This window comes from Mugil cephalus, chromosome 5, assembly GCF_022458985.1.
Source record: "Mugil cephalus isolate CIBA_MC_2020 chromosome 5, CIBA_Mcephalus_1.1, whole genome shotgun sequence".
In the NCBI taxonomy this organism is placed as follows: Eukaryota; Metazoa; Chordata; class Actinopteri; order Mugiliformes; family Mugilidae; genus Mugil; species Mugil cephalus.
In genome coordinates, this window is record NC_061774.1 from 4,553,920 (window position 1) to 4,578,694 (window position 24,775).

Sequence of the window (24,775 nt, forward strand, 5' to 3'; positions counted from 1 at the left end):
CTGAAGGAAGGGAGACAAGGGCAGGTAGAGGTGGATTTACAAATAGGCCATAGCCCTCAAGAAACTATAATTAATAAAGCTGTCACTGCCGGGTCACCTCTGAAAGGACTTCGAAGAGCCACCTCATTGGTTAACTAACCTCTAGTACTGACAAGGCATTTCAGAAATGGCCTTTGAGTAAGTTTCCCTCCTGCACTTCTGAAACTCACAATACATATACACAATACCTATATGAATAAAAATGCCCTGCAACGCGTACAAAGAGTGTGTGGAAAGCTATTAAAGCAATGCAACTACAATGCAAACGAATAACTCAGACTTCTTCTTCTGTTCTGACTCGGCCCTATTAGAATGAATGGCATTTAACTAGCTTTATTAATCGTAAACTGACATTTAAAGTAATATTTTGGGATACGTTTTATGTGCGTGGGCGACTTATTTATGTATGATTTGCTTTCAGACTCACTGACTCAAATTGGCGCTTGGGAAACAGAGAGGTTGTCACTGTCCAGCGTTGTGTTTTGTTGAAGTTAATTTGTTTTGATGCTGCGCACATCACAAACAAAATTCCCATCACCTCTTTCATACTGAGTTACAAGTCTGAAAATATGAGACAGATAAGTTGACATACCTTACCATAAGTATCTGCATGGTTGTGGATGTACGTACGTTTTGTTGTAATAATGGTGAAATAAACCCTTAAAATACGGACAAGACGACAATATTTACAGACATTAAAAATTTGCTTTCAACTTTCCTTTATGCAAATTCTTCTAGCTTGACCATTAATAGACGTAAACCTTTATTTTTGACCACTTTACATGACTAGTATACGGTAACATACCATAATACTGACATTTAACAACTTGTTGTCTGGATTTCTACTTTATAATCATGGATTACAGCATCATGCATCTGATACAAGCACTGTGCGAGCTTTGTGGGCTTTTTGTGAATGGAATGAATAAGAGTGATGCAATGAGTTTGTTTAGGCATACAAAAAAGAAACACCCTACCTGGGATGGGATCTGTTGGGAAAAGGGAGAAGTCAAACATTTAGAGGTCTAGATAAATCCCAGCATTAAGTCATGCAACCAGGCAGAACAAATACACTTACTGGCCAGGAAGATAAAAGTGACAATTTTCAGCTTTTTATTACTGGTCGGGCATGAAGTTGTCCCTTAATGCTGTTCACACAACATGGCCCTGCGCTGCCAGCTCTGTGGTCACTAATTGAGAGTTGCTCACGCACCTGGCGATACTGACGTCATCCATTTAAACTTAAACTGGCATAAGAAACATAGGATAAAAAAAAATAAAAATGAAAGCAGCTCAACTCTGTGTCACACTTCAGTGACGTATGACCAAATCTCCGTCTCACAACCATTTCACATGACAATATTGCAAATGCCACATTAAAAGAACACAACGTTGAGGTCTATAAGCCTGAATGTTTGACCGCGTAGGACCGTACATGCGTTTGGTTCTGAATGGTCAGTAGGTTGAAGACAGCGTCAGGGATTTAGAGCTGAAGAACCCAGCTCAATGCAGGCATTATATATTACTGTGCTTCTAGGCTACCAGGCCACATGATTAATTCAACAAAAACTAGCTTGACAGGAGCTGTAGATATACTAAAAAAGGCTAGCAAGAATCCCATGTTATCTGTAGCATGTTGATGCACAGCTAGATTTAATCATCCACCGGAAATAGCTCAGGAGGAATACAAACAATGATTCATCCCCACAGATCAAAGCTGAATGTAGATATTATAAATAGCCACGTCCATTTAATGTCTCATGTGGAACACCTCTACCATGTAGAAGTAATGTGAAAAGCCCCAGCACGAGGCACTGAGCATTATGGCAGATAAAACAGCTATTCCAATGCACGAGATAACGGGGGAGAAGAAAGATTCAGCTCGGATTGCACCGTTTCCTGTGTTTTTATCTCTTCCAGTTGAAGCCATAGTCTGTCTTCAAAACACATTTTCTATTTTTAACAATTCCACGTTCTTCATGATTCATTTCAAAGTTTCTGCTAAGATATATATATGTATATATATTATTCTGAAGTTCACTTGTCCGTCTAGAATGTGGAGCATTATTCTAAAAAGTCGTTGATGAATATTTTTCACAACCTTCAACTTTCTGATGCATTTCTCTCTCTCCTTTTAAATTACAAAATATCGAATGCATTTTTCGTCATTTGAACTGTTGCTGGATGCCCAAAGTCACCATCCCCAGATGCAAACACGAACACACACGCGAACCCACAGGCAGTACACGACTGTGTCTTTGGCTCGGCCACTCAGTCGGGATTGAAATACTGACAGCCTTGGATGATGATGCAATAGCCAGCAACTGTCAACTTCATGGAATTACAGTAAGCTGCTTTGTCAAAATTTAGAGAGGCTCTATTGAACTCCAGGATACGAGCGGCCTGCTGGGATTAATGCGCGATTCACTAAGTTTGAACGTCTGCAAAATTTTCTAAAATAACCACGTTCTAAACTGGGAAGGTCTGTGAGATTAGACTGAATAAACCTCCCATGTGTACTCACAGGAATATGACTCTAATTAAGGCTGGCAGTGGATGCTCACAAATATTAACAGCCAGCAATTATAGAGAAATTGTCCACAAGGCAATTTAGAATGGGTTTGAGGATGCCAGGTGCAGACAAAATCCATTCTCTTCTCTGGAAAGAACAACAATGATTGACTGGAAGTCTGAGAGCCAAAAATAAATCTGGATTAAGCCGCTCGGGTTGCACTGGTAGTTCCTCTTGGTGCTGTGTGGTTTGCACAGTCGCATGAGGCTGGCAGCACTCTTGCTGATTCGCTTGCTGGCGGTGTTCAGTGTTAGTGCAGCTGCTCTGGAGGTAATCTGAGCACTAGCAGAGGTTGGTAAAAAAAAATCGGATTTTACAATACCCCAAAGGTCAAAGTACATCAAGTTCTCCCGGTCTAAAGAGGCCGACTAGACCCTGTTGTAGTTTTATTCAACCTCAGCCCATGACACCGCTCTGGCATCAACACAACATGATGAATGTAGCACAGAGAATTTACACATCACATCAACATCAAATACAAGCAATATGAAGAACCAAAGTGGTTCAGAATTGATTCACGTGCAAACTGTTAACTGAATGCTTCCTGCAGTTGTGTTTCCCCAAGATGTGTGACTCAAACGAAAGTTACGTATGTAACTACGGTTCTATGAATCCTGGATGACCGCCAGAGGCGGTGCTTCAAGCACTGAATGCATCCATCTCGCGCATGCGCAGGTCGAGTATTATACCAACAAAGTCACCTGTGACCCCTGATGACCCCGGTCACCTATATCTTCCGGTGACATCAGAGGATCGGTTCCTGCAGAATCTTCTCGCGAGTGGACGAGGATTCTGAGTGACGGAACGCTCTGGCGGTCATCCAGGATTCATAGAACCGTAGTTACATACGTAACTTTCGTTCTATTTCATCCTTACTGACCGCCAGAGGCGGTGCTTCAAGCACTGGATGACCCATAACAACAAAGTCACGAAGAATTCCAATGCATACCTCATTGAGAGGAAACAGCAGAGTCAGGCAACAGGACCACACCCATCGGATGGGGGGTGGCAACATTCACCCGATAGAACCTGGAGAAGGTACTTGGTGATGCCCATGATGCTGCATCACAGATGTCTTCCAGGGGCACACCACGCAGGGCCGCCCATGATGTTGAGATGGCCCTGGTAGAGTGGCACCTCGACACTGACGGCAGGGGATGACCACCTCCTTTATATGCGTGGGTGATGACGTCAACAACCCAATGAGACAATCGTTGTTTGGAGAGAGCACAGCCTTTCCTAGGACCACCATAGCAGAGGAAGAGCTGGTCTGACCGTCTTATACCTGCGGTCGCGGTTACATAGGTTCTCAGAGCCCGCACAGGACACAGCAGTCTTAACCTGTCCTCCCCTGCTGGGGGGACAAATTGTGCTAGGTGGATAGGTCGATTGAGGTTCAATGACGACAGCACCTTCGGGAGAAAGGCTGTGTTTGGCCAAAGAGTAACCCCTGAACCATCCGAGTTCCACCTCAGACATGAATCACTGAGGGCAATGGGTCGACTCCTCCGTGGCAAACAGATCGACCTCTGCCTTGCCAAAGACCTCCCAGATGTTGAGAACGACCTCTGGATGAAGCCACCACTCCCCTGGTGGCGGTTTGTAACGAGAGAGGAAGTCGGCAGCCTGGTTCTTTTCCCCGGGCAAATACATTGCTCTCAGGCTGGCCAGATGTGGCGCTGCCCACAACAGCAGGTCCCGGGATGCCTGCAACAGTTGGGCAGATCTGGTGCCGCCCTGGTGGTTTATGTGGGAGACGGTTGAGACATTGTCCGACCGTATAAGCACATGTCGGCCTCTCAGGAAGGGAAGGAAAAAAAGCAGTGCCCTGTGCACAGCCCACAGTTCTAGAACATTGATATACACCGAGCGGTCTTGAGCAGACCACAGCCCCTGAGCTGTCCGGTTCTGCCACACGGCGCCCCACCCTGAGAGGGAGGCATCTGTTGTGATGGCTTCCCGACGGGACGCAATGGAACCCAAGGGCATGCCCTGAAGGAGAAATGATCTCTCTCTCCATGGGGCCAGAGCAAGAAGGCAACAGCGTGACACTCTGAGTCTCCTGTGCCTGTGCCATCGAAATGAAAGCTGTGCAGCCATCTCTGAAGAGGACGTAGCGACAGCAGTCCCAGAGGAACCACATTGGCCGCAGCCGTCAGTTTCCCGAGGAGGCGCAAAAACTCCACATAGCGCAACCACCTGCCTTCCTGAAACAAGAGAAGGAGGCGGAGAATGTCGTCCACCCGCTGTGGTGACGGACAGGCCTTCATGGCGACTGAATCGAGAGTCATTCCGAGAAAGAGTGTGCTCTGCGAGGGAACCAGGCAACTCTTGGTAAAATTTACCTTCAGGCCCAGTCGGGCCACGTGGGACAGAAGATGTGTCGTGTCCAGGGCCACCTGAGATTGGGATGGTGCACAGATGAGCCAGTCGTCCAGATATGGGAGGACCTTCATGCCCTGCGACTGCAGGGGTGAGAGGGCTGCCATCATGCACCTGGTGAAAACCCGTGGGGAAAGGGAGAGGCCAAACGGGAGCACCCTGAACTGGTAATGACGCCCGTGAAAAGCGAACCGCAGAAACTGTCTGTGGTTTGGAGCTATGGGGACATGAAAGTAGGCATCCTTCAGGTCTATTGATGTAAACCACTCCTCTCTGGCCACAGTGCGCAGAACCTCTGCATTGCTGAGCATGTGGAACCTCAAGACCTTCAGGAATCTGTTGAGACCCCTCAGTTCGAGGATGGGACGGAGTCCGCCGTCTTTCTTTGTGAAATTGTGGACGGGAGCATCCACTGTAGTCTCCTGCAGGGATGCTGATAGCGCGAGCAGCAGGTGGGACATAGAATTACCTATGCGTCCCATGCGTGCCGCTGCGTCATAGGCTTTACAGAGTAGGTCATCCGTAACCCGACACTGGGGACGAGGACACCTCGCATCTGGCCTCAGAGCCTCATCAGGCGAGACAATCAGAGCAGCTATAGGGGGCTCAATTGGTGGCATGCGGCCCAAGCCAAATCTGGGTGCATCCTGCATGGCTGCCAGGGTGCGGCCATCAGATGTTGCATGAGAGAGAGTTCTAGAATCCCTCCAACATGCATGCAATTCCCTCAGATACTCTTCTGATGGGGGGACAGTAAAGTTAGTGTGGGATGGACCACGCCTGAAGAAAGCACTGGCTGGAGCCGACTGAGCTTGTGGTAGGTCTAACTGCAAACGGGCCAGGGCCATACGAATGATGGCTCCCATTGAGCCATCATCAGAACCACCAGCGAAGCTGTGGGTTGATTAGCAGGAGCCTGCCGCGGAAGCACGGGAGGTTACATCCTGCGCAACCACTTCCGGCTCATATTCAGCAAATTGAGTGGCTGACGCCGCCATGGAAAGCACATCTTCCTCCGGCTCCAAGATGGCCGCTGGAGGCACTGAATAGCTGGCTCCCCTGCACCAGTCCCAGACTGGAAGGTTAGGAAGAGGGATTTCATATTATTAATTTCTGTTGTTAATTGGTCCACCTTGGAAGCAAGGCTGGACTCCTTAACCCTCTTCCTGGAAGTGGGGACTGCTGTCTCGGCAGCACGACGTTTGGGCCTGCCAGACCGAGTTGGAACCACTCCCTGTGCTGGGGTCAGCTGTTCAGGTGATGGGCTGAGGGTCAACAGTTGTTCCACCTCAGCTAGTCTGGCAGCCCTCACTGCCCGGGGCATGAAGCTGCAGTTCATGCAAGCGTCATCTGAAAGAGCCTCCTTCAGATGCTCAAGGCCGAGGCATGAGGGACACAAATCATGGCCATCTTCAGGCTGCAGAGAAGCCATACAGGCCGAACAAGAATGGTTGCCAAACATGGTGACAACCAGGAAAACAAACAGAAAGCAACAGACAGTGGGAGAGGGAGAGGGAGCGAAACCGCAGCCGTCACCAGATAAATGTTGCAGGAGATGAGTTAGCTTCAGCGGGAAGACTGCTACCAACTACAAAATCACACCTATGCTGGGAGCGGGAGCGTAAGCACTGCCTTCACCAGTTAGGGGTATTTGCACAAAACGGGCACAGTCGAAATGGCACCACAATACACAAACTAAGGTAGCCCGAGCGAAAAAAGCCGGTAATAATTAATAGGGAAAGAAAAGTATCAAACGGTCAAGAAAATAACCGTTAATTCACATCAATCAACTGAAATACCAAGTGCAATGCAAGTGCCGGGAGAGGGAGCGAAATCACTACCGTCACCAACAAATGAAAAATGCAACACAAAACGAGTACAATCGGTTGCACCGATAGTCAACGGCAAGCACACGCAATGCCTACAGCTAATTGGCAAACATTAGCGGTACAGATGCTGGGAGAGGGAGCGAGGTCACTGCCTTCACCAGCAACTGAAAAATAATACAAATATATAGCGGTACAAATGTCGGGAGAGGGAGCGAGGCTACTGCCTTCACCAACAATTGAAAATATAATACAAATATATAATACAACCATATACCGGTACGAATGCCGGGAGAGGGAGCGAGGCCACTGCCTTCACCAGCAAACGAAACAACAAAACAAAGCGAATGCAAAAGGGTTGCACCGATAGTCAGCACTAATGGCAAGCACACGCAATGCCAACAGCTGATTCACATAATATTATGCCGGGAGAGGGAGCGGGAACACTATCTCCACCAACAAACAAACAAATACAACCAACGAGTAACCGGCTGCACTTAAGAATGTATATAATAGACGAAATAAACTTATCCAACCGAGGATGAAAAGCTGATGCAGATGTGTCCGCGGCAAACCACAAACCTCTCGGCGGAGTCCGTTGCAGCCTTTGGAGGGGCGAGCAGCTCGCGGCTCCGACGAAACGTCGCGAGGCTACCGGCAACGAAGCAATAGCCACTTAGCTTTAGCTAGCGTAGTGGCGTGCAGTTGCCTGCGAAGCGAGAAGATGAAAAGGAACCGATCCTCTGATGTCACCGGAAGATATAGGTGACCGGGGTCATCAGGGGTCACAGGTGACTTTGTTGGTATAATACTCGACCTGCGCATGCGCGAGATGGATGCTTTCAGTGCTTGAAGCACCGCCTCTGGCGGTCAGTAAGAATGAAATAGAACTCAACTTCTGTGGCTTTTTCTACAAACATGATGGTTGCAAACTACAAAAGGAAGAGGTTTGATTGATTGCCGACACAGCTCAAACTACTCCCTGTTCCTTCAATAATGGGAAAAAATTAAGACTGATTCCAAAAATGTGAAAAAAGGACATTTTTCTTTAGAAAAAAAAATTGCTGAAATGTCCTACGGTTTTAAAGGATAATGGGTCATTTTCTGTCCTTGCGCTACATCCTGATATATCAGCTATTGATAAAATGCAGACAAAGCTTTTCTTGGTGCTTTTGATATAATGAACATCATCTGACAGCAGCAGCTTTCATCCCTGAGCTGACATTTGAATCACTGAAGGTATTAGTCACTGGGGAAACAGACGACAAAGACCACCCCTGGCTGGGGATAGCAAACACTGATGTGTGCCTTCGGGCAATATCAGGCCATGACACAAAATCTACTTCTCTTGAATCTGAAGAAAGAAAGAAGAAAAATCTCTTGGGAAAAAAACTATTAGGAAGACACATCAAAGTTGGCGTTGACCTTACAAAACCTTCTGCATCTTTTTCCCTCTTCTAAGTCCTGCGAAAGATATTCAGAGAGTCTTCGAGAAATAATCCCAACTTGTTATGCCCACCACTAACATGATTCTTTTCTGCCCATGAATTGTTTGAAAGCAAGACGGCCAAAACACTTGAAAATGGCAAATAGCCGAAAAGTTGCTACTCTCATATAAGTGCCATTGGCGCTTGTCTTTATGGGAATCACACATCACCAACAACCAGAACCAGCACGCTAGTTTAGAGCCAGTTGATGGTGCCAAGGATGACTGGCTGGATGAATGTTACATTAGTGGCTTCGCTGGGTTTCCCTTTATCTACTGCGACAGTGTTGACTTAATTATGCACAGCGGTATCACACTCATCTTGGTCAGCACTGACACACTGAAAGGAAAAGGGTAAGGCAGAGGAGCTCTGCCTCTGTACCTCTTTCTGTACCTCGCCACCTTAGTACGCTTGCTTCTTTTGATGTGGATGAAAGTGACACAGTGGGCTGTCTTGAGCCGTGCATACAGATTAACACCGTGACACATACGCGCACACACAAACACAGCGAGTTTGTAAAAGTAGGTCCTTCCTCTAGGGCTGAACCCCTTTGGTATCCCCCTTCATCTTCTTTCTTTGTCTGAAATCCCTGTCCCTCCCAGCAGTCTGTAAACACAGACACCAGGAACACAAACTGACATCCTGGATTACTGTCAGGCCTACAACACAAAGCCAGCGCCAACAGTCAAATAAAATGTGCTTACAGCCTGAGCCCCGGCACAGAGATGTGATGAGGAAGAAGTATAGGTATAAAATTTACTATCTTGCAAAAAGGGTGACATATCTGTAAATGCAAGTACTGACCAACTGGTCATAGTTCACGGCATCAAAATGAAATTATTAAACCCAATCACTGCATACGCCTGGGTGATTCAATCACTAATTAATCTTGCATCAATTCAGAAACAATAAATCAGACACAGTGATGACATCCAGCGCTTACATTGATGTCCTCCAGGTTTAAGGCGTTCAGATATTGATGGTTTCTCTTCCACAATATAGGAGGCCTCCGCTCCCCTGTGATGGCGCAAGTTAACACAACACTCTGGCCCACTGTTACTGTTGTGACGCTGACTTTCTGGTCTTCTGGAAGGGCCAGCAGGTACACATCTGTTGACGAGAGGTAAAAGTGACACAATGGTTAGACACACTGCTTAAACTGAAGCTACTGAAAAACTGCTGAGGAAATGGGGAATTTGGGTAATTTATCATGAAAGCTAACATAGCGAAAAACAACATTTAGGTCAGGTCTTCATGTTCTCGTACCCAAAATTTGATGGACAGGTCATGATTCTAAGGAATAAACTCAGATGCTTCCAAATCCAAGACATTATCTCACATTTTTTCTCATAGAGACGCCTGAAAACAAGAACACAAATTACTAGAGTATCCCAATTAGCTGCTATTGTGCAATAAAGGCAGATGTTTTTTTGTCATTATAGATGCACTGAGGCAGCACAACTATAGCTATTTGCAATGGGAAGGAATTAAACTCAATGTTCTGTACATACTTTACATAATTTATATTATAATGCTATGATAGAAGTTTTACATCCTCTATGGGCTTCTCTGAGGACCCTGTGTCCACCTCTGTGCATTTGTTTCTCAGTAAAAGAACAAACCCGACACTAGTTAGGCGCCAGCACTGCTCTTTTGCTGAAATCTCATCTGCTACTTTGTAACTTGAAGTTGGAATATGCTCAGTGTTCTGAGGTTTAAAAACAAGCCAGACTCTCCAGGCTGTTGTGAAAGCCCAGGAGTGCGTTCTGCCTGATGAAAGTAAATGAAAAAAAAAAGAAAACAAAAAAGAAAATTGCTGGCAGATAGGTTCCCGATGGAAAAACAACCCTTGACCTCGACTAGACTTAGCGCTTGACTCGCTTCAGTGTTCCTACAGCAGTCCAAAGATTTAAAACCTGTTTCGGGTGATGATTACTCCGCTGTTAATTGTTTTTTTAATCCAACACTAAGAGCCAATACTCCAACAAAGCCAACTATGGTTGATGGCGAGAGGTCAGAGTAGCTATGGTTGGTTAACGCCTTTTGTGTGTCCAGTATTTTGAAGAGACAATGAGTACAATGTACACTCATCCATTCTTTGGTGGTATTATGTAATATGGACTGTGAGAGAATGCGTTTTAATCTTTCTCTTGGGTAATGAGCAATGGAGCAAAAGGAAACAGAGACTCAATTTGTTCTGCTCCTAAGGGCATGAAATACAAAACCTAATGAAAGAGCAGGTCCAACAGACAGTGTTCACTTGCCACAGCGCAAAGAATGAGGATGAGAGCACCTTCAATTACAGCATGACTCCAACGACCGTTGTAGGAACAGCTTCTGAAAGATTTTTTTAACCTTCTCGCTCATTTGCTGTTTGGTCCACTTGTTGTGTCTTTGACACGTGAACTTGGCTCATCCGTTAGATCCGGGCCAATCAGACCGCAGCCATGAGACATCTCGGACTTCCTCTCCGAGGGAGGCTTGGCATTAACACTTCTAATCTCACATTTGGCCCAGTGAAACACTGCTTAAGCCAGAGCAAATCACTGCCAGGATTACATCAAAATTAGAGGATTTATAACAGCCCCTTCTCTCTGAGAGGAGAATAACTACGTTGAAATAATAGTGGAGGGTACTTGATCAGTGGTCATTTTGTGAGGTTGCAACTCATTTCTCATTTTTTCTCTCGGCTTTCTATTAATATAAGCATTGCTGTAAAATCTCTTTGTTGTTTGTTGTATGAATCCATATGATGCAATACTTTCATTACTATGTATACCTGAGAGAACAAAGAGCAGAAACAGCTTATTTGTAATACAGTATGACAGAAAGCTGTGTCTGCTTAACTTTCTTTATTGCTTTGTGGACAAAATTGTAGAAACGTCTTATAATGTAATTCATTGCTGCATCCACTGTTGGAATATATCAATGTTTAGGATTTATGAATAATAATTTGTGAGTTTTAGAGTTTATAGCCACATTTACAGTCACTTCTCGATAATAAATAAAAGAAGCAAGCAAGTTACAATTGTTTATTATTTTCTTAATAAGAATATTTATGACCAAATCACCTAAAGCACAAATGCACAATGTTTATACATAAAAGCATCAATCAGGCTTTCATTCATAAAACAATGAAACATGAGTTATTCAATCATTAATCAGTCTCTTTCACTGGCTGATGATAAACTGTCTTGTGTCGGTCTGCTCAGAGGGACGTTCCTCCCACCACACACTTGATCTGATCTACAAAAGACTGGGATTTTAAATGGTACATGAAAAGCAACACCCAGCGTCACAAAGCGCCTGGAACGTCTCCCCTGTGGACATCATAACGTGACAGAACCCATTTGATGGAGCGCATTTGATCAGTTAAGAGCTGTTGTTTGCATGTAATAAAGCCATGACAACAGCAGTCAGCGGGTGGTGAAATGAAAGCCGTCACAGGCGCAAATAAATAGTAATGACTTGGGGGAAATGAAAAGTGTTTGGGAGCAAAAACTTTCTTGTCTTACAGAGCCTCATTAAACGTGTATCCAGCATGGCTACAGAGGAGCAACTTTAGTTCATGTTCAAAGAGCTTTAACAACAGAAGGGTGGTTTCAGGGCTTACAGACGCTCTGCTGTCTCTTTCTGTGATTTCGAAATAATGAAACACTCATTCTTATCAGCAGTAGAGAACAGCACATACACTGAACTTAGACACTGCAGACTCAACCTACTTGTCAAATATTAAATTCCGGTGGACGTTCGCTATCCGGCAGGATGAGACAAATTGAAACTTCAGAGCAAAAACTGCCAAAAAGTGAGGTGAGTGCACATAGGTACTCCTTTCAGGGGAAGCTGAACTACACAGCAGAGCAGCAGACCTTAACACTTTGTGTCTGGCATCACAAACCCACTGGAATCTAAATTTTAAAGTAACCGTCGTTATTTTGGAACCCGTAAAAGCTTTAGATTAGATTACATTTTTGAAACAAAAGTGGTGTTATTAATCACCTCACATTTACCGTGAAAACTGACTGCATGCCACTACAGCAAGCGCAATAGGAAAAGCTCCCCGGAAACTGTGATCGATGTTTTGCCGGGGTGTGTATTACTCTTGTGTTTGTTGTTTCTGTTTTGTGGATTACAGGGTCGCGACGGCGCATTCAGGTAATTGATAGTGTCAGTTACGCTAAGACTTTGATTTGCAATGTTGCAATCTTTACACCCATCCCATCTCTCATTTATTGTGGCGGCTCCCGCTGCTGAAAATGACTGAGCCTGAAACAAACCTTCAGAATTGTAGGAGTGCTTTAAACATTTCCCAAGTACAACATTAAAACCACTCACAGGTGAAACAAGTAACACCGACCATCCTGTGATAATCCAGTGTTCTGCTGGGAAACTTTTGGACCTTGCATTCACGTGGATGTTACTTACATGTAGCACCCACCTAGACGAGACCAGACCAGACCAGTGCTGAAGAACAGCACAAGGTGTTGACCAGGCCTCCAAATTCACTAAATCCCAAACTGATCAAGTATCTGGTGGTCAGTGGGTCGGTATCCAGGCTATAACTGTGAGTTATCTCAGTCTTGGTTGGTGTTCAGGGTCTGCAAGTCGTTGTGTCCTCTTCTGTTGTTTTAATGACAATGGCAATACTGCTTTCCAGTGAATTTGTGAACTGCAAGAGTTATCTTTGCACCTTCCAATCTAAACGGCATAGCTTTCATATAACAGCTATGATAGAAATGTGAGTGCAAGCAAACTGCTGATAAATAACACAGCTGCTTTTAAAATATAAATCACAACAAGTCAGTGAAATGAAGTCATGCTCAACACTGTGTACACCCATTCACTAATAATTGATAGATTTTATGTTAAAATATTTAGAGTAAATAATCGAGTAACTGACTGAAAAAATAATAGTTTATAGCAGAGGCTATACTTGTTGATTGATTTTGAGACGGTCTACTCTTACATACTCATATTTTGTGCAGCTGTTGCAGATTTAAAAGGGTTTAAGTTTAAATTAAAGCCTGTAAAGCTTCAAGAAAACGCTGAGCCAAGTGTGAGTGTGGATTTACGAAATTAATGTTGAGTCAAAACAAACAAAAAAGGAACATAGATGGTATGATGGTATGGATAAAAATCCCAAACTAAAGAAATGCGTGATGAGCCAGAGAAACACATAAATGCGTAAAAAAAAATAAAATAAAATAAGAAGAAAAGTTGCACATTAAGTCCCAGAGTAAAGAATCTAGAAAAGTGCATCTCTCATCAGTCTCACATGGCTAATCCATGAACATCCTCCTCCCCAGACACTGATAACAATATAGCCAGCAGATCAACACACCATGCAGCCACTTGGCACTCTCCGTGGCGCTGAGGTGGTGGTGGGTGGATACGCTGACAAAAATCTCCTTCAATAATGTCCTCCCTAACCATTCAATTACAGGCCCCTTGTATCTTAATGCTTTTGGAATACGCTGCAAGCAACAAACTCGATTTGCTGCTGATCCTAGGGGGATAGAAATGTGTGAAGTTATAGTGAGAATTTAAAGAAGAAAGTGGCCAGTTAGATGGCCAGACGGGCTCCATCATAGCTTTAGCTGGCGGATGGAGGAAGGAGGGGAGGGATGAAAGAAGGGAGGGCCGGTATACGACCTGAATGAGAAACTCCTCAGAGAGGTGGAAGTCTGGGCAGTTGGAGTCGGCTCAAACACTCAGAGCCCAGCACCTCCTCTGTGAGGGATTTATCAGAACAGGAAGTGGCATTGGCTCCTCTTTTTGGTCTGATTTGAAGTCTAAGGGACTCAGTCCCCAGGGAAGGATCAACCTTCACCGTCCAGCCCGTAATTAGTGATTAACGGTAAAGTCCAGACTTTTGATTTACTCTGCTCTGCACCCAGAATGCGATGCTTGTCAGTGCCACAGCGAGAGGTAAATCACCTATGGCACTGGAGGCAACAAGCTTGTCAGGGAAAATAGCCTGGGCCTAGAGGACGTTGCAAAGAGCCGGCTGCATGAAGACAAATTGCACCAAGGTTGCTTAGCCAACCCTCTTACTCCATCCTCTATCATGCTCTGCCGCCCTCTTTCTCAAACACATGCTCTCTTGTGCTGTCCCTCTTCACCAACTCTTTCATTCCTCTCTAACACACTCTCTCTCACTCTCAATGACATCCAATACTACCAAAGCAGAACGGCTGTGTAGCCCCAATTGCTTTTGAGGTTGACATTTTGAAGCGAAGATAAAAGTATTTTTCCTTGATGCTAAGTAGTCACAGCCCATACGCGACGCCTCAAAGGCAGAAAACACCCCAAAAAACAATATACATATTCATAAGAATACTGTGTGATCTTGATGCTTGATTGTTGACTTGATTTGTTCAATCTCTCCCAAAGCAAGAAGAATGGGTTCTCTGTTTTTGACACAGAGAGACAGTGACTCTGTGGATGTTTGTCAGAGACAGAAAGTAGTTCGAGCACTCAAACGCACATATGTATTTTGTTTTCCTGAAGAAAATACTTATTTTTTCCTTTTCATGTTGAACTGATGTAGCTAGTCGAGTACTGAACAGAGTGGATCTCTGTACAACAGGGAAACAAAACAAAACAAAACAAAAGGGAGAGCAGTCAGATGAGAGGTGGGCTGATGGACAAAATAATAGCTTCAACTGCAATTAGTTAATCACATGCTACAAAAGTCACCATTACCCCAAACCTGTTCTGTAGACAAAAACAACTACACTCAAAAAGCACATGTATGCAATCCTTTCTAAATAGCCAATGACATCTCTGATTAAACCAGATATTACCTGACTTTGTAAATATATTAAGTGCAACAATGTGAAGTCTGTTATAATAAGCATCTTATTTAGACTGCAGTCTATGTTAGGATAGTTGGTTTATGTATATATACATTGATCAGCCACAATATTAAAACCACTGACACGTGAAGCGAAGAACATTGGTCATATTGTGATACTTCAGTGTTCTGCTGGGAAACGTTTGGGCCTGACATTCATGTGGATGTTCCCTAGACCAGCCCAGACACCCCCACCCCATAGCAATGTCACTCCTTGATGGCAGCAGCCATCCCCAGCAGGATGCAGCCTGATAGAGGCACACATGTACACAAAAACAACTCAAAAAACATGAAGAACAGCACGAGGTGTTGACCTGGCCTCCAAATTCACTAGATCCTAAAATGATCAAGTATCCGTGGGATGATCCACAGAGCCCCCTCCCCTCAACCCACACGACCCAAAGACCCCACTAATAACATCCTGTTACCAGACACCACCGGACACCCTCAGAAGGTCCATGTCCATTCTCTCTTTCCTTTTTTTTTTAATATTTTTTTGGACTTTTTAGCCTTTTAATTAACAACACAGTGTAGAGTGACAGGAAACAGGGAGGCAGAGAGGAGGGGAATGACACGCAGTAAAGGCCGCCCGGTGCAGGACTCGAACCTTTGTCTTAATATTACTCAGTTACTTAAAGAATATATATATATATATGCATATAAATCAACCGACCTTTTACTGTTGACTTAAGGTAAATGCCTCATTGGCATTTTGCACATCGTACTTTACCTACCTCACTGCCAAGTTTGCACCCATATGTATGCAGTGCTCATTTTTGCACTACTCATGACTGGGTGTGTGTTCTCTTTTCATTTATTTTATGAATATATTTATTCCATTTGTTTATCCTATGTTACTTAATTCTTAAATTAACTGAATTTTCCACTCAGCCTTGTGTCGTCATTGCCTGCTCTGTGTGCCTTTAATTTCCCCCAGGGATAAGTTTTCTGAATCTCAATATATACTGTATGTTCTGCTATATATTTAGCTAAAATGAGTCAGGGAAATACAAACAGATGTCAACGTTTGAAGCCTGTTTTATCAACATCACATACTTGCAATTAAGATCTAGTGAGCTTTGATGATAGTAACACAGAGTCACAATCCACATCTGCACAAGTGTAGATGTGAATCCATTCATGTTTGTTTACATGGAAAACTCTGCATCTCGACTTTAGGTCAAAGGACTCGGCATCCAATTTGGGGCATAACTACTTTTGATGTTGATTCTGAGCTTTTCCGGTGAAATGAGATTATTTTATAATACTCTCAGCACTCGCAACCAAAGGGAAATGCCCTCAGTGACCAGTCTTTAAACATTAACCATCTCCAATCTCACTCTTCTGCATTAGGTGAATCACCTGAAATAATTGTGGTTTTGCATCACTACTGCAAACAACAGCAACAACAACAAAAAGGAACAATTAATTGTGCAAAAATGACAGGTATTAGTTGAAGGGCGGGAGGATGTTTATTACCCACTTCCGCTCCCCTCCCACGAACATCATAAACATCCGATGGCTGTAAAACACTAACAAATGGCCTTGGTGAGAACATTACCTCGAGCTGATCAGCTCAAGTCTGTTTCCAAAGCAGCTGCTGGGAGAGATCCTGTGGGACGGCCGGCATTAGTATGCAACCGAGCTACAGAGAAGGTCTAATTGGACTAATTTTATCACAGCTACGTAGTGGAAAACAACTGACAAAAAAAAATTAAAAAAATCCTCTCTCTTTCTCTGATATCAGTGAGCACTTTGGCTATAGCATAAGAGAAGTTGTGATTTAATGTTGCCATCACACTTCTTCTTTATTTCTTATGTTTTTTGTTTTTTTTTGCTGAGTAACATCCAACACCTGTTTGCGTGTGCTGTGGGTGCAGTTTGTTTAGCACATGTATCAAACAGCTTTACGTGCTGTACTGTAAATTCAGACAGCATCACGGTACGCTTCCACCCGACCGCGTGTGCCTTCTGGTAGTTTTACACCACCACTGCAGCACAGCTGAATAGCTGCATGACCGCAAATGATGCATGCCAACACCTTCAAATGGATGACAGATGTTAAACGTTGAGGGTGGATGAACGAGGCAGCCTGTTTACCCTGAACTGCTAAACTGTCCTGACAGGCAGAAGAAGAACGTTGATGCTCTCACAGTCAGAAGCCTCTTGAATGCGGTGAGAGGCTTCTCATCACGAGGAATTTAAATCTGACCCACTCTCCACAAAACCAGCTGATGACATTCAATAGTAAAAATACATATTGAAAAATATGTGGTATATACACCAATCAAGCATAACATTATGACCTAATATTGTGTAGGTCACAGTTGTGACTCATGGGAGAATGGACATGGGCCTTCTGAGGGCGTCCTGCATTGTTTGGCAACAGAATTTAGTTAGTTTGTGTTAGTGGGGGTCTTTGGGTCTATGGATTGATGGGAACACTGAACTGTCACAAGACGGTCAATGTTATTTACTTCTCCTGTTAGTGGTTTTAATGTAGTGGCGGATACAGAGCATAAACGAGCAGCTTGTACAGAACCTGCCCTCAAGTACTGGTACTTCTTACAAAATAAATTAGAGATTTTCATGCACTATTTAACGGAACGTACACACTGCTTCTTCACCCTTACGGTGCACAGAATGATGATAAGACCAACAACCATCTTAGCCAACAAGGCACACCTGGATTTCTCCAGTTTTTCTTTTTCTCTTTAGAAAAGCGTTGTTTCCCTGGTTATTCTTTGATGACCAGGCGCTGTTGTGGCCATCTTGTATGTATGTGTTTTGTTGTCCTCCACATAAAGTGTCCCCTTAAAGAATTGGAACTGCCATCGTGCACAGTCAGAGGACAATTTTCTGTGTTTTCAGTCCTGTGGACCTTAATATTAACATATGGGGAACATCAGGCTGCATGGAGAGTGTCCTCTAGCCTTAGCCACCAAATCAAAACATTTCACTTATTTACGACCAGTCTTAAGGGTGATAAATAACACTGGCCATGCATGACGAATGCACCTTTAATTCAAATGGAGAAAAGTGTTTCAGTGAGATATATTTGACTGACTCTGTAGTAACAGGCTCAACCTCTTCAACACCTCAATAAAACAACACAATAGTAATGAACTAATATTTTGATTCTAAAAATATGTAAAGGCTTACTTTATGTGTTAAGTTCAAGGGGGAAGAACAATCCTGGCAAGAGAGTTGTTGAAATACACCACTCTGGTATTCCTGTTCATGGTGTTCCTGTTACAATAAGAAACTAATTGGACTTCTTCTTAATCTCTCTAACACATTCTGGAAATATAAAAAGCTACATGTTGGAAAATGAAACATTAATTATGAAAGCATTTTAAGACCACTTGTCGTTGACTGTGAATGGAATACTCAGCAGGAGGTTTGACAAGTAAAAGCCAGAGTATCCATTAATTGTCACTTTGCAATGGTTGCTGAATAACAGCAAACTTGACTTAATGGAATCAGCCTTCTCCGGAGGAGGCATGGCTATTAGTTTGGATTTCTAATTATAATCTTCACAGGCGTAATGAGAGTTAGTCAACTAATTTTCAAGCTTGACAAACTTTCTGTAAATCTAATGTTACACCAGATGTGGAAAAAGGCATTATTAGAGCTGCCTTGCATCCAAATGAAAGAGAATGATAAATGTAGCAAAGAGCAAAAATAAAAACAACAAAAATGCACAACGAATCATAACTGTACAGTTATATTGTATAAAAAATATATCCATTACATCAGATTTGCTGCAGCTACATTTTCTGACCTAACTCGAGTGGTTTAGTCATATTTACAATTTTAAAATGCAGCGACAGATAAGCCATTTGTTATTATTATTCCTTGGCTAACACTAACAATGGTCTAAGAGGACAAGATTACAATATGATGGATCACATTACAGTCCATCTTAGATTCCCACCAATCCCTCAGAAATCCAACGAGCACTCCAAGGCTTCCAGTCTCAGCAGAAATCAGAGAGTTGTATCTCCCGGCTATGTGTTCTGTCAGGAGGTGCCAGGGTTCAGATCAATATCCTGGCACCGAGGGAAGGTTGAGATAAGTCCCACAACGCAGCACAAATAGCATTACCACTCTATTTGATGGAGAAGTACAATTAAGGTCATGTCTGTGAATCATCTAAATAATGTATGATACCCCACAGTGCTTTACGTAAGGTAACTGACAGAGAGCAGAGGGCTTAATAAGGCTGCACAAGTACTGTTTAAAATGATCTACAATACACCTTTACTACTGTGTATGAGGAAGACATATTGTTGGGGATGAGATTCAAACTCAAAGAGGGGACCGTTCACACTTATTTCCAAAAACCTGCAAATTGATTTTCACCGCTGTTGGTGAAGCAGCATGTCCAGACACACACAGAAAGCATTCAATGGGTGTATCGGAACTACAAGCACTTAAAGTGTGTTTGTGCGCAGGCAAAACACTCCGTGATTGTCCAGAAAACGTCATAGGGCTTAAAAAGAACATTGACAGAAGGACACAATCATGGTGAGCCCTGCAAGACATCAGCTCTAAAACCCTCTGTCTGAGGGCTACACTACTCAGCCCATGTCAAGCCACCTTTTAGAAAGAACCAGATTCCCACAGCAGTTGGACTTTGCAGCTAAAACTGAAAGAACTCACCAGTACTTTGAAAATATAATAATTATTATTATATATATAGAGATTTTTTTTATTTTTTTTTTTATTCTGGTTGAGATGTTACTCATGACAAACTAGGAGCATGACCTATTCATGAGCCTTTTTGGCAGTGAATACAGATGACCTGGTGGAGATCCCCCTCTGAGAAGTCACTGCACAGACGTAGTTTCAGTGACCATCTCCATAGCAACCAGAGAAAGGAACACATGTAAACACATGGAAAGGGTGTTCATGCACCTGTAAGGAATTGCTTTTGCCTCCGGGCAGTTAGAACTGATGCTGCACCCTCTGTTCCATCACTAAAACGCACAGTATGTTTGCTGTCTTTGCAGCTTCGAGGCTCCAGAAATGTTATTTAAAGGTATTAGGTTTTCTTCTCTTGTTGGATATATTCTAGTCAGAATGTGGGTTGGGTGGGATTTAAGGAAAGACCCTGTAGGTGAATAGAAATAGGGGTTTATGTATGAATATAGCGTAAACGTTACTTGCACTGTCACAATGAGAGAGAGGAGATTATTACACATAAAGTTACAAACCCACCAAACCTGCATCAAAGAACTACAGGCATATAGACCAACTTAATGTTGTTAAAAACTGCAATTTTACACACAGACTAGATCCAAAGATGGCACATACAGTAAACTCTGCACCTGAAAGGAAATCAGGTGCCAGAAATCTGTATTTGTCAAGAGAGCAAAGCAGAAGAGCCACGAAGCTAAGAATAGCTGCAAACCACTGCACAGGGTCTGTGTGTATGTATTTAAATGTTCAGATTAGTTAGAGGTACAATTGTTCCCATTAACATCTGTGTTTTATTTACTTTTATCATCATCCGTTTGTTAAGATGAACAGTTTATGAGCTGCCTCTGAGTAGTACCTAATTACGACACAGTTAACTTGACTAATTGGGGCATAAAATAAAGTGCAAAGACTGTATATCAAATGTCACGCTGTGGTAACTGCTGCGTGTAGTGTTACAAAATATTTGTGAATTCTTTTTAAGGTCAGGCTTTGCCTATTAACGCCCACTATTACTTCCTGGGATGATGTCTGCAATCCGTCTTGATCTTGCATATAGTTGGTTTTAATGTTTGACAGCTAATGCTCCAATGTATCCTTTCCCTCTCCTACAAATAGTTAATGACACTGTGATAGACGACGCCTTATCTGTTTACCCATGATGCACCAAGTCATCATTCACCAAATTATTCATTGATGTCATGGTGCTCACAATCAGTAGCGTGGCAGACATCATTCATATCTGTAACATCATCTAATTAAAAGACATCACTTCTGTCAGACAGTTTCCTTACTGCAAGCTGCAGCAAATTGATTCTCAACCCTATTCCAGTCTATGCAAAGGAGGAATGAATAATGCATGGACATTAAAGTCTTATCTCCTGTCCTGACAAACAATGTTGCCATGCTTTGAATATTCCAGAAAGGTGTGCAGTGGGTCCTTATTAGCGCAGTAGTCAGACAGGTGCCGTTTCATGACGAGTCATTCTGCATTTACTGCTGTTCGTTCCAAAGCTGCACCATAATTCTGGCCACACTGGATCAGCGGATTTACTTTATGATGCCGCTCGGTTTACGACAGCGCTTACAGTATTTGCATAGATTTTTATAGCTGCCACTCAGAGATTATGTCGGCGATGAACTGCAAAAACGCTAATTTACACAGGGTGCTTTTGCCGCGAGCACCATGACCTCTGACTCTAAGGCCAGGGGTTAGACCCACACTATAAATTCCAGTGAAATATGATCAATGTATGACTGAAGTGATTACAGATGCTTATTAAATCAGCAGCTGTGCATCAACCCACTCGGACGAAAAAAAAGTAGCTTTAACAGTGTGTTACACTGTGCAGCTGTTTTATACCTGTATAGGGGACTGTAATGAAATACATTAGCTATGCTCGGTAAATCTGATCGACTAGTGTTTTTAGTCAGCCCAATAACATCATAAAAACTTATGCTTTTCTGATTAGCGTTTATTTCCTGGTGTGAATCTTACAGATGATGATGGATGATCACAGGCATCAGGGTGGAGTGCAGCACTCTGATGAAGATCCGGTCAACTATGCTGCACTATATGCCGAATTCTTGTATGTTTTTGTAACTGCCTGAAAAGAATGAGTCTTCCTGAGTACCAAACATGCAGGTGATGTCTGAAAATGATGTTCTCGATGTTAAATGCTTTCTGCTCCTTTGTAAAATGACTGTTACCTTGAATACAGAGAAGTGAAATGGCTTCGAGCACTTCAGTGGGGTGCATGAAAATCCTGAGTTGATCTGAGGTGTTGACAAAGGCACGACTTAAACTGTACATTATTGTTTGATTGGCTCCACCCTTATTGACCAGAACAGCACAGACAATTCCCAGTAAAGAGCTTTAATTAAAGGGTAATATTTAACTCATAGCAGCACACCCTTCCACTGTTGGTGAATAAGAACATTTAGTGGCACATAAGGGTAGAGAATAAAAAAGAAGTCATTGAGAGACAGGTTAAAAGAGACTCCGTCACAGAGAGAGAGATTTATTCACATGAAATATCCCATTTCCTTGTGAGCAGTTTAGCTGGAAGCTTGAGGGGAGAAAAAAAACGGTCTGAACGCTGAAAAGGAAGTCGCTGGAGTTAGAGCAACTCAACTTTTCAAGGAAACGCAGCTCTGCACAGATCGGCTGACGTTCCTTTCTTTTCCTGACTTGCCAGAAGGGGTTCTCTCCCACACGTTCACGTGTGATGCAGAGAACAATAGGCAAGACAAGACTCTTTCACGTTGGTGCCACTGGCTTTATGTCTGCTCTGAGAAATGCTTTAAATACAGAGGACTGATGAGATGAAGGTTGATTATGAATTCTCTTCCTCTGCTAAATGTGTCGAGCCAGCCAAATGTCAGAGGACATCCTGTCAAAGGATATTGAGCTGACTGAAAATGTCAGACAAGGAGCAACCACGAGCGAGAGAACGGGGAGGATACAAAAGGAGGAAATTACCGCACATGTGTTTGTGTGAATCAGATATGGCGGAGCACCTGTCATCATTATGATATCTAATGGTGGGTTTAGCTACGGCCCACTTCCGCTAGATTCATCCCCACTTTAAACACTTTAACTTATCTCTTCCAATGGACTAAACATTTGAAGAAGAACAATACGCAGTTTGCATCGCTTCCCCAGTGGTGTAATATCAAACCTTATCCAAAACTAACCCCCATAACTAACTTAGTAATGGCCATGAAAACCGGCTGACAGTTTAAGTGTTAGTTGCTCCTTAAATTTCAAAGTAAAACACAGTCAACACTTAATTAGACAATTAAATGTCACACACGCCAAACAGATGGCTTATAAATTGAGCCTGTAAAAGAAAAAGAAATAAAAGAAGCGTCATATCTATATATATACAGTATATATATATATATTTTTTTTTTTTTTAAACAAAAAAAACAAATGAATGGACAGATACCTGTTGATTCTGTGGGAACTCTATCTTGCAGCATGCTGTTATACAAATAGATCGTGTGGGTATAAAATTATCCACAATTTTAAATTTTTTAAAACCTGAGATGGGTTTTATATCCTCACATCCTCCGCCAAGCTAACAAAGCTCCGTACTCACCGAAGGCTGTGTAAAATTCCTCTTTTGTCAGGTGCTCGTCGTCATTGACATCGTTGTACTTCAGCAGGTCGAACAGGGTGCATTCGGAGACGTCCTTGGTCAGACCTTCCTGCTTGATGACCTACAATGACAACACATTCTTGTCACAAAAAGACAGACCGTACTTTCTGGATCGATTCGGTTCACTTTTCTTTAGGTGTTATTTGCCAGAAATAAACTAATACGGAAAAGAAAAAAAGGTTTTGAACAAAAGCTTATTAATTTTAAGACACTTATTTTCTAGGGTAATGTGGACAGTCTTCACATGTCTACCCATATTCACACCTTGAGTCTGGAGTGTATAGTTGCTAATGGGTCATTAGAGATCCATTAACCTGTTAAAAAAAGAAGATACCACCCAGGTTCTGAACAAGATCCTCAAATTGAGGCTGAGTATCTGGTTGTTAACAGCCCCTTATAATGTGAGTTTCAGATTCCTAAAAAGCTACACTGCCCACCAGTCACTTAGAAGTGAAACTCTGTTTTCTATATGGTGACAAAATGATATAAACTGGTAACAGGAGGTTGTTAGTGGGGGTCTTTGGGTCCTATGGGTTGAGGGGAGGGGTCTCTGTGGATCATCCCACAGATACTTGATCAGTTTGGGATCTAGTGAATTTGGAGGTCAGGTCAACACCTCGTGCTGTTCTTTAGGGTTTTTTTTGAGTTGTTCCAAAAGTGTGTGTTTCAGGCTGCATCCTGCTGCTGCCATTGTCATTGCCATGTGGTGGGGGTACCTGGTCTGGGGTGGTACATGTCTAACTAACATCTACATGAATGCTAGGTCCAAATGTTTCCCAGCAGAAGACTGTATTGTCACAAGATGTTATTGCTATTTAGTTCTCCTGTCGGTGGTCTTATTGATGTGGCTGATCTGTGTATGATCTAACATCCGTATTAAGAAAAAGTAATACAGATCCACTGCCAGTCACTCAGGAACTGGGCACATTTGTAGACAGATACTTAACTATAAGCTTTTTTGCTAATAGTAATCTGAAAGGTGAGAACAACATTTTAATGTACTGTACTTGTCAGAAACATCTGAAAGCCTTGTTAGAACATATCACTTCTTGTAAAAAAGATCTGAAAGTATAATATATTCTCTGTGGTGGAGGTGAGCAGATGTAGCAATAAAAAGAAATAATTTACAAGCAAGCACTGCATCTCAGTTAAGTAAATGTACCTAGTTTATTTTTGACTGTCTACTTTGGAAGGCGTGGATGTGATCTGTTTAATGACTCACCGATGGAAAGTCAAATGTAATGATA

At 42.9% G+C, this 24,775-nt stretch overlaps 1 protein-coding gene across 2 annotated transcripts in view; it reads right to left on the bottom strand.

The window, feature by feature from the left end:
- Nucleotides 1–24,775, bottom strand: part of fstl5 (follistatin-like 5) — a 160,875-nt gene that overhangs the window by 48,062 nt on the left and 88,038 nt on the right. The window contains exons 6-8 of one of the 2 annotated variants that reach the window (XM_047584927.1): nucleotides 23,469–23,589; nucleotides 9,250–9,416; nucleotides 1,017–1,028 (exon numbers count right to left, since the gene is read on the bottom strand). In XM_047584927.1, the coding sequence (XP_047440883.1) occupies nucleotides 1,017–1,028; nucleotides 9,250–9,416; nucleotides 23,469–23,589 (300 nt within the window). The remainder of the gene's footprint in view (nucleotides 1–1,016; nucleotides 1,029–9,249; nucleotides 9,417–23,468; nucleotides 23,590–24,775) is intronic. The other variant, XM_047584929.1, reaches the window with a different exon arrangement.